The following is a 17,705-nucleotide window of genomic DNA, read 5'->3' as shown; positions in this document are numbered from 1 at the left end:
TTGCTCTTCCTATGTTGTGCACCCTGTGCTACCTGTGTAAAGTCCATCACTCTCTTGAGGATTTCTTCTGGGACAATGCTTGTTAACTTCTTCTGCAAAAATTCTATTCTGTTCTTCAAATTGTCAATTCTTAAGTTGTTTTCCCTGATCCTTTCACTAAGCATCTGGGTCAGGTTTCTTCTCCAAATCTTCTCTGCTCTGTGTCCTTTTACTGGTGGTTTAATCTGTAGGCTCTTGGAAATAATCTTGCTCTGCCTGCATCTTAGATTAAAACGGAGATGGTTCCTGTGGTCTGCTAATTTCCTGGCTGTGTTTTCGAGTTCCCGAACCAGATCCACGGTTTTCTGCCCAAAATTCTTCAAAATAAGACGGTGTAGTCCCTCATTCGTCCAGGAGTGTTCTATCGTAGAAAAGGTTTCAGTCGTAGTCATCTGGACACTGTTTTCAGAATCAAGACGTTTCGGCTCCCATCCAGAAGTCATTCTCAATTGTGAAAAAAAAATTGGACGGGAACTGGAAATTTAAGCTACTCTGAGTTACATAAGCCCTGCCCTTAGGCGAGACCAAACAGCCACTTCACAAAAGACTTTATCAGCACAGACGACACGCTAACTCAGGATTACAGAGCGCCGTGCATTTGCATTTAAAAGCTACAAACCACACATTTGAAGACAGCGAGGTGAAGATTCTTAGTAGAGAGAAGAGTTGGTTTGAAGCGGGCGTCAAGGAAGCCATTTTTGTGAAAAAGAGAACCCTCTTTGAACAGAAATGGTGGTCTGAGATTTAATCTGCCCAAAGTCTATCAGAGTGTATTATCACCTTGGTCACGCCAATCACATGCTAATCAGGCACTTAACAGTGATGAAGTAGATGCAGCCAGAAAACAATAGGCCTGATTACTGATTACTGGGCCATCTTGAAACTATTAGGTCAGTTTCAGGTGAAACTAGCTAATCAACAGATACTCAGGCAGATTCCTTCCTGAGGGCAGGGCTTATGTAACTCAGAGTAGCTTAAATTTCCAGTTCCCGTCCAATTTTTTTTTTTTTTCACAACTGAGAATGACTTCCGGATGGGAGCCGAAACGTCTTGATTCTGAAAACAGTGTCCAGACGACTGCGACTGAAACCTTTTCTACGATAGAACACTCCTGGACGAATGAGGGACTACACCGTCTTATTTTGAAGTTTCAATATTTATCTGTACTTAGATCTGTCTCTGTGCTGCTATAGCAGCCGAATTTCCCCTCTGGGGGATCAATACATGATAATCTGATCTTAACACACCTTGTACTTTCCCGGGAGTTGGCTCTGGGTGATTCTAGCCGAGCCCTCTGAGAGTTGCATAAAATATAATAATACAACCTCATAAGTATTAATCTGATGTACAAGTTTGAACAGCGATTCACTGATGAATGTGTTTGTGTGTAGGTGTACTGCGACATGGAGTCAGAAGGAGGTCGGTGGACGGTGAGTATTTTAACTGAAGTGATTTTCTGTGTGAACACTTCCTGTTGGACTTTCACAATAAACTATAACCCCCCACCAGGTGTTCCAGAGGAGGATGGATGGCTCGGTGAACTTCTACAGGCCCTTTGATCAATACAAGAAGGGTTTCGGCTGCCCGTCTGGAGAGTACTGGCTCGGTGAGAGACTAAAACTAACAGTCATGTGACTTTGTGAAACTCGCTGTTCGTAGTAAGTAAATTTAAACTGTGTGGTGTAAAACCAGAAATGGGACTGTGACCAAGTTTTATGACTCGTCTTTAGATCAGTGAATTATCTTCCTAAAAGTCAGTTTTTTAATGTTTTAATGAATTATCTACACGTCTGTACAAAATGTCAAACTGTGCCCAGTTAGTACATGTGTATATATAGTGTGTGTGTGTGTTTGTGTGTGTGTGTGTGTGTGTGTGTGTGTGTGCGCGCTCAGGTCTTGACAACATCCACTACCTGACACGCAACCGAAAATCTGAGCTGCTGGTCGACATGGAGGACTTCGAGGGGAAAAAAGCGTTTGCTCGATACTCTACATTCGCCGTTGATTCAGAAAGTTCTGGATATCTGCTGCATGTATCTGGATTCATCGATGGAGGGGCGGGTGAGTTAGAGTCTGTGTTTCAACTGTTCAGTTATTTAGTTACTTACTGAAATGGCAGTTGAGTTCAATGAGACGTCATTGCCACCAGAGTGTTCACCTGTTTGCTCAGATGAGACTCAGGAATGCACACTATGTACACACCCATGGCCGCGGTGCACGATGCTGCCAAGGCAGTCTTTGTGTGGACGGTTTAAATGGCAACGACCTCTGGTGTCTGTGGATGAGTTCCGTGTCAGTGAGGTAAAACCATGATGGAGCAGCTGGAGACTTCAGGTGTCTGGAACGTAACGGGGATCACCAGTCTGTCTGACAGAAGTCTGCAGCTCTTTAAGGTTCAGCTGATGTTTATAGATCATGCAGATGTACTAACTGTGGTTCTGTGTGTGTTTCTGTAGGAGACTCCCTGAGTTCTCACGACGAACTGAAGTTTTCCACCTTTGACAACGACCAGGACTCCCTGTCTGACAGCTGTGCCAGAAAACACCTGGGGGCGTTCTGGTACCATGAATGTCAGGAAGCAAACCCAAACGGGGTTTATCGCTGGGGGGCTGACAAGACTATTAATGCTGTTGGAGTGAGCTGGCGCGGTTGGAAGGGCTATAACTACTCCCTGAAGGCCATCAGCATGAAGGTCCGTCCTGTGCAGTAAATCTCCAGGACCAACATACAGCAGAATATCAGCTGATCTCTTGTGATTTCTTTCTCTTTCTCTCATTAAGCATGTAATCTCACTGTGGGCCGTATGTTCCTGAAACTGTGCACAAGCACAATCCACCAGCACAAGAACACCAACTAATATTTGTCATTTTTGTTACCATCTGTGGCTCCAAGCAGTCGCCGCTCGCTGCAGCGCAGAAGAAACGCTGAACAGATTATATCAGTCGGAGGAATCAGCAGGTGGAGTCAGGCGGAGATCAGTAACGACCAATCACATGAGCTCCTCTCATCTTTAAAAGCAGCAGACAGATGAAATATTAATTGCACCACCTGGTCAGCCTCAGCTGCACCACCTGTCTGGTGCAGAGAAATGACCAAACACAGAGCGCCACCAGCTGACTTCTGCCTTGTGCCAGCAGGAAAGTAGGGCCCATAATCTTTAAATGGAAACACATATGTAGAGTCTGATAGTGTGTAAATCGCTGCATTACCTGCCAACACAATTTTAAAGAGGAAAAGTAAAGTATCAGGAAATCTTTGCAGTTTTGCAGTTCAGTTACAGCCAGTTGAAGGTAGACGGACGTCAGCAGCTGAAGTAAATATTTCCATCTAAAATAAAAGTCAGAGTTTGATTGTGTGTGTGAGCAGCTGCTGGCTGTAAAGAGAAATGATTCTCTGCTGGTTAAGATGTTGCCTTCAGTCCGCTGGCTGCAGCTAAACACACTCTCAGCTTTAAAGTCAAACTAACTAGTTTCAACATAACGTTTGGTGGAGGCTTGAATCTTTATCTGCTGCACGGTGACAATAAATGAGAAGCTGAGCAGAAAGCTGATGTGATGTCTTCACTTTGTCTCCTGTGAGTTTCTTGCAAATGAAATCAGTTCCAACACTCAGGTGTCATGTCTTGTATCAGCTGAACAAACAGCAACAGGTACAGCTGGAAATCCTAAGTCTTCCATCCATCCATCCATTTTCTACCGCTTGGTCCCCGTTAGGGGGTCGCGGGTGACTGGAGCCTATCCCAGTGACTTCGGGCCTTAGGCAGGGCACACCCTGGACAGTGGCCAACTCGTCGCAGGGCGAACACAGACACAGACAAGGACAGACAACCATTCACTCACACATTCATTCAATACGGGCAATTTAGAGTTATCAATTAACCTACACATGCATGTCTTTGGACGGTGGGAGGAAGCCGGAGAACCCGGAGAGAACCATCCTAAGTCTTTGTGCGGTAAAAAAGTTTAAAAGTGTTAGCCAAACATTAGAAATGGATTCATCTGCATGAAACTGTATTAAAATGCTGTAAAAAGGCTGTTAGGCGTGGTTTTGTTCAAACTGTATAACAAGGATGAAACATCTGATCTGACTCTTATCGAGTTATTCATTCATTGATCCAGCCCTTCTTTAAAATAATGATAATGAGTACTCTTTAAAAAATGACCAAGTGATTTAAAAATATTTAGAGAGAAACAAACTCAATGCAACCACAAGGGGGCACAAGCCAGTGTCTTCTTGTGCCAGTCCCAAGTCTGGATAAATGCAGAGGGTTGTGTCAGGAAGGGCATCCGACGTAAAACACATTCCGAATTAAAAATGCGAATCGTGAAAATGACTTCCATACCGGATCGGTCGGGGCCCGGGTTAACAACGACCGCCACCGGTGATGTTGACCTACAGGGTACCGGTGGAAATTGGACTACTGTTGGTCAAAGACGAAGAAGGAGAGGAGGAAGGTGTGTTCGTAGGCAGAGAGAGAAGAGGAAAGCTAAGAATGTAGGACTGACAGTAGGGACTTTGAATGTTGGGACTATGACAGGGAAGGCTAGAGAGTTGATTGACATGATGCAGAGAAGGAAGGTGGACAATACTGTGTGTCCAGGAGACCAGGTGGAAAGGTAGCAAGGCTAGAAGCTTAGGAGCAGGGTTCAAGTTGTTCTACCGTGGGTCAGATAGGAAGAGAAACGGAGTAGGAGTTATCCTGAAAGAGGATGTTCTAGAGGTGAAAAGAGTATCAGACAGGTTGATGAGTCTGAAGCTGGAAATTGAAGGGGTGATGTTCAATGTTGTGAGTGGTTATGCCCCACAGGTAGGATGTGAGTTAGACGAGAAGGAGAAATTCTGGAGTGAGTTAGATGAAGTGATGCAGAGCATCCCCAAAGGTGAGAGAGTGGTGATTGGCGCAGATTTCAATGGGCATGTAGGTCAAGGGAACAGAGGTGATGAGAATGTGATGGGCAGGTTTGGTCTTCAGGACAGTAACGCAGAAGGACAGATGGTGGTAGACTTTGCAAAGAGGATGGAAATGGCTGTGGTGAACACTTTCTTCCAGAAGAGGCAGGAACATAGGGTGACATATAAGAGCGGAGGTAGAAGCACTCAGGTGGACTACATCTTCTGTAGTCGTTGTAATCTGAAAGAGACCAGTGACTGTAAAGTAGTGGTAGGGGAGAGTGTAGCCAGACAACACAGGATGGTAGTGTGTAAAATGACTCTGGTGGTCAGGAAGATGAAGAGGACAAAGGCAGAGCAGAGGACGAAGTGGTGGAAGTTGAAAAAGGAAGAATGTCATGTAGTTTTCAGGGAGGAGCTGAGACAGACTCTGGGTGGTCAGGAAGTGCTCCCAGATAACTGGACCACTACAGCTAATGTGATCAGGGAGACAGGTAGGAGGGTACTCGGTGTGTCATCTGGAAAGAGGAAAGTGGACAAGGAGACTTGGTGGTGGAACGAGGAAGTGCAGGAGTGTATACAGAGAAAGAGGTTAGCTAAGAAGAAGTGGGACGCTGAGAGGACTGAAGAGAGTAGACAGGAGTACAGGGAGATGCAGCGTAAGGTGAAGGTAGAGGTGGCAAAGGCCAAACAAAGAGCATATGAGGACTTGTATGCTAGGTTGGACACTAAAGAGGGAGAGGTGGATTTGTACAGGTTGGCCAGACAAAGAGATAGAGATGGGAAGGACGTGCAGCAGGTTAGGGTGATTAAAGATAAGGATGGAAATGTATTGACAGGTGCCGGGAGTGTGATGGGAAGATGGAAGGAGTACTTTGAAGAGTTGATGAATGAGGAAAATGAAAGGGAACGAAGAGTAGAAGAGGTGACTGGTGTGGAGCAGGAAGTATCAAAGATTAGCAAGAGTGAAGTGAGGAGGACGTTGAAGAGGATGAAGAGTGGAAAGGCAGTTGGTCCTGACGACATACCTGTGGAGGTATGGAAGTGTCTAGGAGAGGTGGCAGTAGAGTTTCTGAATAATTTGTTTAACAAGATCTTGGAGAGTGAGAGGATGCCCGAGGAATGGAGGAGAAGTGTACTGGTGCCAATTTTTAAGAACAAGGGAGATGTGCAGAGCTGTGGCAACTACAGAGGAATAAAGCTGATGATACAATGAAGTTGTGGGAAAGAGTAGTGGAAGCTAGGCTAAGGGCAGAGGTGAGCATTTGTGAGCAGCAACATGGTTTCATGCCTAGAAAGAGTACAACAGATGCAGTATTTGCTCTGAGGATGCTGATGGAGAAGTACAGAGAAGGTCATACGGAGTTGCATTGTGTCTTCGTAGATTTAGAGAAAGCGTATGACAGGGTGCCGAGAGAGGAGCTGTGGTACTGTATGAGGAAGTCTGGAGTGGCAGAGAAGTATGTTAGAGTGGTGCAGGACATGTATGAGAGCTGTAAGACCGTGGTGAGGTGTGCTGTAGGTGTGACAGAGGAGTTCAAGGTGGAGGTGGGTGTGCATCAAGGATCGGCTCTGAGCCCCTTCTTGTTTGCTCTGGTGATGGACGGGCTGACAGATGAGGTTAGACAGGAATCTCCATGGACTATGATGTTTGCGGATGACATTGTGATTTGTAGTGAGAGCAGGTGGAGCAGGTGGAGGAAAATCTAGAGAGATGGAGGTCTGCTCTGGAAAACAGAGGAATGAAGCTCAGCCGCATTAAGACAGAATACAGGTGCGTCAATGAGAGGGACCCAGGTGGGACGGTGAGGTCACAGGGAGCAGAGGTGAAGAAGGTGCAGGACTTTAAGTACTTAGGGTCAACGGTTCAGAGCGATGGAGACTGTGGAGAAGAGGTGAAGAGGCGAGTGCGAGCAGGTTGGAGCGGGTGGAGAAAAGTGTCAGGTGTGTTGTGTGATAAAAGAGTCTCAGCGAGAATGAAAGGAAAGGTGTTGGAGACGGCGGTGAGACCAGCGATGTTGGACAGCTTAGAGACAGCGGCGCTGAAGAAAAGACAAGAGGCAGAGCTGGAGGCAGCAGAGCTTAAGATGCTGAGGTTCTCTTTGGGAGGGACGAGGACGGACGGGATCAGGAACGAGGACATCAGAGGGGCAGCTCATGTTAGATGTTTCAGAGATAAAGTCAGAGAGGCCAGACTGAGGTGGTTTGGACGTGTTCAGAGGAGAGACTGTGAATATATTGGTAGAAGGATGCTGAGGTTGGAGCTGCCAGGCAGGAGGTCTAGAGGAAGACCAGAGAGGAGGTTTATGGATGTAGTGAGAGAGGACATGAAGTTAACTGGTGCGAGTGATGAGGACGCAGAGGACAGGGTTAGATGGAGGCACATGATTCGCTGTGGCGACCCCTGAAAGGGAACAGTCGAAAAAAAAGTAGAGAGAAATAAACGCAGTAATTAAGGAAAGATGTGCAATAATGTGAGTAATGCAAACATGCAACACTACTTGTATTATTACCTTGTTCCTCACACACACTCAGATGCCTGTACAAATATGCAAATGCACAGAGGGACCAATCCATTCTCACATAAGATAAGCCACACCCTGACTCCACCTGCACACGATGATGTGAGATGACTGAAAGCTCCAGTGACTAAATGGACCTTGTGCTGTTTTCTCAACTGCTTTTCACAAAGTCACCAATCCATTTCTTTGAAACTCTGTTAATGTACATTATCTTGTATAAATACACTTAAAGGTACACTGTAGCTACAAGTGACAGTTAGCTAACATTAGCCACCATAAGCTACCAGAACAAGTAAGCAGGAAAACTGCTGTTTTATTGCCTATGAATTCAACTTTTTGTTTATAAGAGCAACAATATGTTAAATAACTTACATAATCTCGCTTTCAATCACGTGTTTGTATTTTCAAAAATCTTTTCCCACCTAACCCGCCGTTAGCTTGCCAGCGACACTTGTTCGTCAGGTAGCCCTGTGAGTAGCCACTCGGGCTCCTACAACTAAATATTTTATGAAGATGTGTGGATGAATTTCACTGTGACACCATTTTGCCACATTCATGTCACATCGGAGTTAATTACGTGATTTCCGACTTGTTAACAGCGTCAACATCCAAGTCACGATTAAACCCCCGACTTGGTACTTAATAATAAGGAAGTGGCTGAAAACCAAGCAAACATGGACTCCTCCCATCAGCCAGACGCCATCGTTCAAATAAACCCAGATTTAATTGGTGTTATTGTCAGTGCACAGTGTTTTTAACCCTCACTCCGTCTTTCGTTCTCTTCCATTCATCCCGTATGACGCGTGAATCTGACCGCTGGACGACTCACCAGGAACTGGTAGATAGATTCATAAAGCCTTATTGGGATAAGCACAATGTTTTCGCTCAAGTTGAGACATTTTAAACGATGTGAAACTGATTGACCTCTGCAGCCTGTTCGTGTTAAAAAGATAAAAAGTAGCCCGTTAGCATTTTGGGTCTGTGATGCTGGAAGCTGGCGAGACAGTGGCACCGAGAACCACATTAGCTAACATCCACTGAGGGATCTGCAGTCTGCAGCTCTGGCGTTTGATTGGATGAAATGTGTTTTATTACATTCTTACAACAACATAAAACATTGTTTCTAATTTATTTTGATGCAATTACATTTGAGGTCATTTGTATAAAATTTGGAGCTCAGACGATTCATTGATAAGTATCAACAAAAAATTGACAACAATTTTGACAATGAATTACTTGTTGTTTATCAAAAATGCTAAAAATTTGCTAGATGCCACCTTTCAAATGTGAGGATTAACTGCTTTGTTCTGTTTTCCATCATTGTAAATGGACATCTCTGGCTTTTAGACAAAAGAAGCAATCACAAGTCATCACTTTTGGATTTTATTTACTACTTTCTGACACTTTATAGGCTCAAGAATTCACCACAAAGAAGTATACAGTAGATTAATCAATAAATGACATAATTAGTGCTTTTTTTTTAAATACCACAGGAAGAAGCTTCATAGATCAGACAGTTTGGTAAACAAGTGCATAACGTTGATTATTTTTATTTTATGTGATGTGACGTTACAGGTACTCTGGATGTTAAAGTTTAAAATTCAGAAGTAAAAATCTGCTTCTCTGTTCAGTTGCTGCTGGTGATCAGAGACGTTTATGGGTCCATCATCGCAGTCGGAGAGGCCGGCGGCATCAAGGCTCGGGCAGGCGGTAATCCTTTGGGTGGTTTCCCTCACGGAGGCGTCCGAAACAGCCGAGCAACAGGTCCACCGCCGTGCTGACTGTGGACTGGATGCCCTCGTCGGTCTGAACCCTCAGAGGATTCACCTCCACCATGTCCACCGCCGACAGAAGACCTGCAGGACGAGCACAGCTGTGAGGACACATCTACACTGGAACAACTGATCAAACCCACAGAACAAAGTACTGACCTTTAGTTTGACAAAGAACCGATCGTCACAGTGAGTGCAAACCGATCTTTGGTCGTCAGTCAACAAGAGAGTCTACACCATGTACTTTGAGCTAACGTCAGCATGCTAACATGCTATTGTTCAGCCCCAGTTTGTGCCTCTCATGTAACCGCATACATTGGAGTCACAGAGGTAAATCAGTTTCTCTAGAAGATAATTAACTGGTGAGATTTGAAAAACGATAAACGTTTTGCTCTGTTTCCTATCCAGGCAGCCGGCGGGCCGTTCCCTTCTTCTTTATTTGGGAACAGTCGCAACTTGGGAAACAGGTTAGAAATCGTATTTATCGCGAAGCGAAAGGAATATTTTTTCTTCCAGACGGTTAGAAGAGTGTTTGGGGATCCTGGAAGAGCCTTCAGGACAACGGTGAGTGAACCACCTCTGTGACTCCATTTTATGCTAATGCATGAGACACTGGGGCTCGCTGATGCTCAGCAGGTATAATGTTTACCATGTTCACCATCTTAGTTTAGCGTGCTAGCATCTGACCAGTAACTTCCTGGAGTCCCCTTTGGTTGCCTAGCAACGGCTCCCTATCAAAAGTCCAGCACATAACGCCACGTAAAACAGCGATTTGTCATTTTTACACTTCATTTTTCGTACGGATCAAAGAAACGAGATATAACGTGCTAATCGGTGAGATTTAGGATTTTGTTTCCTTTTGACAGAGCCATGCTAGCTGTTTCCCCTGTTTCCAGTCTTTATGCTAAGCTAACCGGCTGCTGGCTGTAGCTTCATATTTGCTGTATAGACATGACAGAATATTGCAATAGTCTGTGTTTTGAGTCGTACCAGTCTGACAGATTTGTTCAGTGATGTAGGCGCCATCTCTGTAGGTGAGCCCTCCGACTACAGGTGTCCCAGTTGCCGGGGTAACAGAGGGATCGATGGCATCGACATCGTAGCTGAGGTGGATCGGTTTCTTCCTGTAAGGGGAAGATCAATTAGCAAACACTGTCTTTGTGAGGAAGCTACTGCGAGTTGGTGGTTATTATTAAAAGGTGTAAAAAGTGCAGACTCTTAAAGCTGGGATCAGATTGTGCTCGGACACAATAAAAACAATCCTTTGCTTAACTCAGTGTTACTGCCTGTGGATAATCTGTAGCAGAGTTTCACACTGTATGTTCATTTTCATCGTGAATGGAAATTATCTGCTGTTGCTATGGTGTTGCTAGGGCGTCGCGAGGTGGCTACTGACAGTGTCAATAGGTGGCTGTTAAGTAAATATACAAAGGTACAGCGCAGTGACTAATCAGGAGGTGGCGCTCACTTGGCAGAGATGTAGTCACACGTCTCCTCCATGACTCTGCCTATACCGAGTTGATCCACCTCCGTCATGGAAAACACCTTCACACCCAGCAGCTTCAGGATGTAACTGGGGAAACAGAAGAAAAAATTATGTTATCAAATGTATTTGAATCTGTGTCTTTCTGGAAGAGCCGTAACTCCCAGTGCAATTGCTAACTCTACAGCTAATAGACTGAAGCCATGCTAGCATCACGGCTCTACGGATGGTAACACCTGTCCATCCTCCACTTTGTTCAGACTGAAACATCAGCAGCTGTTGGATTGTTATGAAACGTGCTTCATCATTCATGCTCCCCTCAGGATGAACTGTAATAACTCTGGTGATCCTCGGTCTTTCCATCTAGCGCCACCATCAGGTCGACATGTTAATGTGTCCAACACTTTGGTTTCTGACCAAATACCTGCAGAGCTGCTGACGCTCCCATCAGCCTCAGCTAATGTTAGCATGCTAACACGCTAAACTAACATGGTGAACATGATAAACATTACCTGCTAAACATCAGCACATTAGCACTGTCACTGTGAGCATGTTAGCATGCTGATGTTAGCATTCAGCTCAAAGCATCGCTGTGCCTACATACAGCCTGGCTCATCCTCCAGTCGTTGGCCTGCAGATTCAAAATCATCTCTTTTTCTTTGACGTCTATTAAGAAACAGCTGTCTGGTAACTCCAGTGGAAAGACAGAAAGGACAGTCGTCTTTCTGTCTCTCGAGTCTTTCTGGCTGACAGTTAAATGAACTCAACCTAAAATGTGGATGTTCTCTCTCATCAAAACACATCCCAGTCTAAGTGACTTCAGATAAGCTCAGAAACCTACTGCTCCCCTGGATCCACGTCCCTCAGACCGATGTAGACGAGATCTCTGGCCCACACACACGGCTTGATCCAGGAGAAGTTTGGCAAGTCAGGAATCTGGTGAACAAGGACCGACTTTTAATGGCAGAGACAGTAACATCCGGTCTGTGTGATGGTATGAACAGAACACCGTTCGCTAAGTATGGACCTCCAAAACAAATCATCTCATATCATTTTGATCAATATGTAGCTGGAGCTAGAAGCTGGTTAGCTTGTTTTAACGTGGTTCTGTGTGTCCCTAATAAACTGCACTCATGTACCAGAACTGACCTTTGACTGCAGCTCGTGGAGCAGGAAAGACATGGGCTGCCCGTGGAGGTTTCCGGTGGACGAGGTCAGCGGTGTGTTGATGTCGGCGTGGGCGTCGACCCACACGATGCTCAGCTCCCCGACCGCCGCAGAGTGACCGTGGATCGAACCAATCGCCAGACTGATGAACACATGACAAACCACAGAGACAAGAGTGAGAGCTCATCATGACATCTGATTTTATGCCTTAAATGTTCTTAAAAATGGTTTTAATTTCTTTTAAAGCTTTTTGTGCAGGTTTACAGGTTTACAGGTGTGAAAAGACCCATTAGATGTATCCAAAGTGCATGAAATGACTGATTACCATCAACTGGACCCAGTTAAAGGTAAATTCAACCGAGTTCATTACAAGTTAACTGGACCGTGTGTCCTGCCGGTGGATGATTGACAGACTATGGTCACCTTTGCTAGCTGCTAACAGTTTATTCCTCTTTTTAAGTGTATTCAAGTGTTATCTAGTACAAACTGCTGACTCCACCACTCTTAATCTCAACTTTAATGTAGTAAATAGTTAAATAGGTTGGCTTTGGTTTGCGTCCAACATCAGGAAAATAAGACTTTTTTAAGAGTTTTAACTCTATCTATGCTGGTGTTTTGCTGTTTTCATCTGTATGAGTCCAGTTCTTTTTACCCATTGTAAGGCGACCACAAATAAAATGTATTATTATTATTATTATTATTAACTAAACGTGTCCACTCCTATAGTAAACTCTCAGTGGTTTCATACAGTCGTATAAACCGAGGCCAGTTAAACCAGTATAACACATCCCGCCCATTAACAACTAGACACTTTTAAAAGTTTTAAGACGAGGAAAAGTTCCTCTCTGGCACCAAAACATCCAGGACTGCTCCTCCTGCTCATCTCTCTCAGGCCGCTTTCAGACCTGCACCTCTTCACGTTAACGTAACGGAAATCAAACGTGTCGGCCTCGTGTCTAAATACGCACCCTGGTCGCTTTTACGTTACGACGGCGATCTTACGAGTTCGGTCCTGAAACATTTCCACTTCCAGTATGGCACAAGTCTGAACTGAATGCCGACAAATTAAAGTTGAACTCCACTGATTTCCCACCTCAGAGTGTTTCCAGGTGTTGGGAAGTTCTACTGTTTTAAAGTACGACGGCTTCAGTGTCTCAGAGGGAGCTGAGAGGAGTCCGATAAACATCCTCAAGTGATGTCACTCGAGTCAGCGTCGGTTGGGGCTGAAGACTACAAGTTTGAAACTGTGGCGTCAGAAAGCAGCGAGCTCAGCAGACCTCTGCAGCCCGCTGCTCGCCTCTGCTGCAGGCTACAGATTAAAGGCCTTTACACACGGGGGCGTTATTTTCGTGCGGTTAATTCGCCCGCCAATATATTTTTTTGAACTGTTGTTTTTGTCGTGAGTATGTTCACACAGGACGCGAATACACGGTGAAAAAGCGACGTCATTTTTTTCAGAACAAAGTCGATTTTTCTGGGTTTTCACACCTCACACCTCCTACTGACAATGACGGACCTGCTGATTTGTTTTTGTCCAAAGAAGCGCAGACAGACACTAATGATGTAGAGAGGATTCAGAGAGCCTCCACCTGGATGTCTAGGATGTTCAGCTCGGGCAGAGGCGTGTGATGGAGGTGGTGCTGCTGACCATCCTGTCCTGAGTGTCTGTGCGGGCGGAGGTGAGGATCATATTTGACAGACTCGCTGGAACAACTCCGACAAAGTGAGTTTTAGTACGAGCTGAAGCGAATCTTTTATTGAACAGGCGTCGCAACTGTTGCAAATTCGGATCGCTGCCGGTACGAATAGTTTTGATGGCGAGTACTTCGCCCCCGGTGTGTAAAGGCCTCCAAGGTTTTCAGTACACATACGAACAAATCTTCAAAGGGAACTCGCTGTACTGAATCAGTAGCTTTTAGCAGTGGAGCTCCTCCCTGGTGACTGAGAGCTCAGCTGTGATTCACAGTATTTCACGCCCTCGTTAAAAGCCTAACAAAAGACTGAAAACCACAGACGCAGTCACAACGTGATAAATAACTGCTGAGCTGGTAACCTCATGTTCAGTGCTTTAATAGTCTAGTTTTATACTGAACCCAACGTGAAAGCTCGGTCCAGCAGGCGGAACGTACGACCTGTGACCTACGACCTGAAGACGCTGGTCAGTGATGCGTTCACTTGCTGTTGTACATACTGAAGTGCGTTTGAACGATGATGCGTTCACTTAACTTCTACAGTCGGTGACTATGAATCTTTTAACTGAACGAAACGATTCGAAACATAATTTACTCCTCTACTCGAGGCTACATTAGCTGCTACTAGCACAACACGAACCTCCAACCGAACTTCTGTGGTCAGGTTCCATTGTGGGTAATATAGGCGCCAGGTTTTGACAATGAAGAAGAATGTGTGGAATAAAAAAGACGATATCTCTGTTTCTTTTAAACTGTCCATCGTGAGCCCGACAGTGTTACAGCGCCTCTGCAGATTTTCTAGGAGACACAAACACACCTGTGGTCTCCACCCAGCATCACTGAGGTGTGTCCGTCCATCTTCACAGCCTGCACTGCCTTTGACAGCCTCTGGTTGGCTTTGCCCACCGCCCGCGGACGTTTCACATTACCCACCGGCTCATCGTCCGCCACTTCCTCGAACGTCAGGTTCCCATAATCCTTCACTGCACAGCCTGCAGACACCAACGCGGAAATGTCAAAAACTCTTACATTTAAAACTCTGTGTAACTAAGTAGATACCACAGAGGCCAGTGGGAAACTGACCCTTTAATCTGACTGATACTGGATCTTTAACATTCAGTTTTATAACTTCTGTTTAGATTTCTTCTTCCCTCCGTTCCTCCATCCTCTTTCTTTCTACCCAACATTAGAGTTGAGAAAAGAAAAGCTTTTTTACAGGTAGATTTTCCCAGAAAGCTCTCTGTGTGTGAACATTAACAGTCAGTACACTGCTGCTGCTCTGTGTGGAAATATTTTAATTTTGCAATGCAAAGTAAACAGTTTTTTACAGACTGAACAGCCTGCTTCTGGTGAAATGAGTGACTTATGAAACTTTTAAGTTACTGGGTATCACACACACACAGGAAGGTGCAGAAGTTTAGCTTTAGTTTGGACAGATGTCGTCTTCTGTATCATCTGCAACGAGTCCTCAGTTACAACTAGCTAACCGTATATAAAGCATCGTAGAAAAGGTTTCAGTCGTAGTCATCTGGACACTGTTTTCAGAATCAAGACGTTTCGGCTCCCATCCGGAAGTCTTTCTCAATTGTGAAAATGGTCTGAGAACTCAGAAATGTAAGCTACTCTGTGTTGTTCTCTTGACTACGACTGAAACCTTTTCTACGATAGAACACTCTTGGACGAATGAGGGACTACACCGCCGTATATAAAGCAGTTACAACTAGCTAACAATATATGAAGCAGATAAAACTAGCTCACAGTATATAAAGCAGTAAAAACTAGCTAATAGTATATAAAGCAGTTAAAAGTAGCTAACCGTGTATAAAGCAGTTAAAACTAGCTAACAGTATATAAAGCAGTTAAAACTAGCTAACAGTATATAAAGCAGTTAAATGTAGCTAGCTGTGTATAAAGCAGTTAAAAGTAGCTAGCTGTGTATAAAGCAGTTAAAACTAGCTAACTATATAAAGCAGTTAAAAGTAGCTAACAGTATATAAAGCAGTTAAAACTAGCTAGCTGTATATAAAGCAGTTAAAACTAGCTAACTATATAAAGCAGTTAAAAGTAGCTAGCTGTGTATAAAGCAGTTAAAACTAGCTAACTATATAAAGCAGTTAAAAGTAGCTAGCTGTGTATAAAGCAGTTAAAACTAGCTAACTATATAAAGCAGTTAAAACAAGCTAACTATATAAAGCAGTTAAAAGTAGCTAGCTGTGTATAAAGCAGTTAAAACTAGCTAACTATATAAAGCAGTTAAAAGTAGCTAGCTGTGTATAAAGCAGTTAAAACTAGCTAACTATATAAAGCAGTTAAAAGTAGCTAACTATATAAAGCAGTTAAAAGTAGCTAACAGTATATAAAGCAGTTAAAACTAGCTAACTATATAAAGCAGTTAAAAGTAGCTAACCGTAGCCTATACAAAGCTGATACCTTTGTATTTTTATTTAATAATAATAAAACTTTATTTACAGAGCACTTATCAAAAAGTGCTTCACAAAAAGAGTAAGTAGAATTTTAAATGCAGCACCTTGTAGCACACACACACACACTCACACTCACACACACTCACACACACACTCACACTCACTCACACACACACACTCACACACACACACACTCACACACACATTCACACACACACACACTCACACACTCACACACACTCACTCACTCACATTCACACTCTCACTCACTCACACACACACACACACACACACACTCACACTCTCACTCACTCACACTCTCACACACACACACACACACACACACGCACGCACCTTGGTCCTGCAGTTTCTGCAGCAGTCCTGCAGCCCTGATCAGGTCCGGGCCTCTCTCCACTCCCTCTCGAGGCTGCAGAAGAAGAAGAAGATTTACAGCTCTGACCGTAGCTCTCACGCGCACACACACACGCTGAACCGTGCCCTCGTGCCCTCATGGACGCGGAGAAGTGAAGGGTGCAGAGGGGGCTGGGGTGCAGCACCCCCTAAAACCAGGCCTTACAAAAACCACCAACAGATACAGGAGCGTGACGCAGACCGGCAGCTGGGGCCGTCCTCCCTGAACATCCGCGCGCGCACAGAGCCGAAGTTACCGCTCGCCGCCACAGCGGCAGGTGAGGTGACGCAGTATGAAAAGCAGCGCACCTCCGGCAGCGCTGGATGAGCTCCGTGACCCGGGAGACCGGGGCAGAGCCCCCGCGTCACGACGCCCCGCTCCCCGCGGAGCCTTCTGGCTGTCACCGCGGAGGATGAACACTTTCACTTCTGCAGCTCGCAGTTAAATAAGATTAAAAAGTTAAAGTTCGGTCAGTCGGTGACGAACTAAACTTTTGAAGCCACTTTAACGTCTTTTCACCGGTGACCGTGTTCGTTTTTGGCACCGCGTTTCAACCGGAGCACGGCTCCCGGGGTGCGGCCGCCGACAGGATGCTGCCATCACGCTGCCAGATTACCAGTTACCGTTAGATAAAGTTAAATAAAGTTAAAGTTTGATAAAGTTAAAGTTTGATAAAGTTAAAGTTTGATAAAGTTACCCTGCCCTGTCAGATGACCACACGCGCAGGCTATGGCGCACCATTTAATATGACGTCAGTAACTAGCCTGGGCGCCCCGGCTGGGACCGGGTCCCTCACCTGTCCCTTGGAGAAAGGTGCTCCGACGAGCCCCACTGACGGCCCGCGATGCTGATGAAGACTCCGTGTGGACGCGGCCACGAGCTGCCGCAGGGTCCTCGCGCTCTTCATGCTGGCTGGTCCGCGCTCTGCACCGACGCACCGACGGACCGGTACTTAAAGCTCCCCGTGACGTCACCGCCCGAGCCCCGGGAGGCGGCCGGGCCCCGCGGACCGGTGACGGGGTGTGGCGGCTTGTTGCTGAAGGAACCGAGGAACCGCTGTGTGGGGCGGCTGCCGCTCGTGACCCCCCAACTACAGGGACTTAAACCAGGTAGTTAACAGGTAGACCCCCGCTGTCCCCCCCGCTGACCCCGGAGCAGTGCAGGACGCTCCGGTTGTTTTCAGGATGTGAGCGCTGGCTGCCGGCCAGACCTACTGAAGGGGGGTGGTTAGTCCCGACTTCGGCGTCAGCTGTTTATCAGAAACCTGATAAAAATACATCTGGTCTCATATCGAAACTGAACCCCG

General features: G+C 45.5%; 2 protein-coding genes across 4 annotated transcripts in view; one reads left to right on the top strand and one right to left on the bottom strand.

The window, feature by feature from the left end:
* LOC122867428 (microfibril-associated glycoprotein 4-like) overlaps positions 1-17,705 on the top strand; it is a 439,962-nt gene that overhangs the window by 5,382 nt on the left and 416,875 nt on the right. For 2 of the 3 annotated variants that reach the window (XM_044178228.1, XM_044178230.1), the window contains exons 4-7: positions 1,431-1,469; positions 1,549-1,645; positions 1,933-2,100; positions 2,496-3,584. The exons of the other annotated variant lie outside the window; for it this stretch is intronic. In XM_044178228.1, the coding sequence (XP_044034163.1) occupies positions 1,431-1,469; positions 1,549-1,645; positions 1,933-2,100; positions 2,496-2,749 (558 nt within the window). In that variant the 3' untranslated portion in view covers positions 2,750-3,584. Of the gene's footprint in view, positions 1-1,430; positions 1,470-1,548; positions 1,646-1,932; positions 2,101-2,495; positions 3,585-17,705 lie in introns of those variants that run through there. 3 annotated transcript variants of the gene reach the window in all.
* Positions 8,822-17,675, bottom strand: arg1 (arginase 1). Its single transcript, XM_044178218.1, has 8 exons — positions 17,196-17,675; positions 16,342-16,414; positions 14,382-14,556; positions 11,856-12,015; positions 11,548-11,642; positions 10,692-10,796; positions 10,214-10,347; positions 8,822-9,307 (listed from the first exon to the last, which is right to left on the bottom strand). The coding sequence occupies exons 1-8, from the start codon at positions 17,304-17,306 to the stop codon at positions 9,144-9,146; spliced, it is 1,017 nt and encodes a 338-aa protein (XP_044034153.1). The 5' UTR covers positions 17,307-17,675; the 3' UTR covers positions 8,822-9,143.

The sequence above is a fragment of the Siniperca chuatsi genome, linkage group LG20 (assembly GCF_020085105.1).
Source record: "Siniperca chuatsi isolate FFG_IHB_CAS linkage group LG20, ASM2008510v1, whole genome shotgun sequence".
In the NCBI taxonomy this organism is placed as follows: Eukaryota; Metazoa; Chordata; class Actinopteri; order Centrarchiformes; family Sinipercidae; genus Siniperca; species Siniperca chuatsi.
Note: the sequence above shows the minus strand (reverse complement) of the source record. Positions and strands in the feature narration are given on the sequence as shown.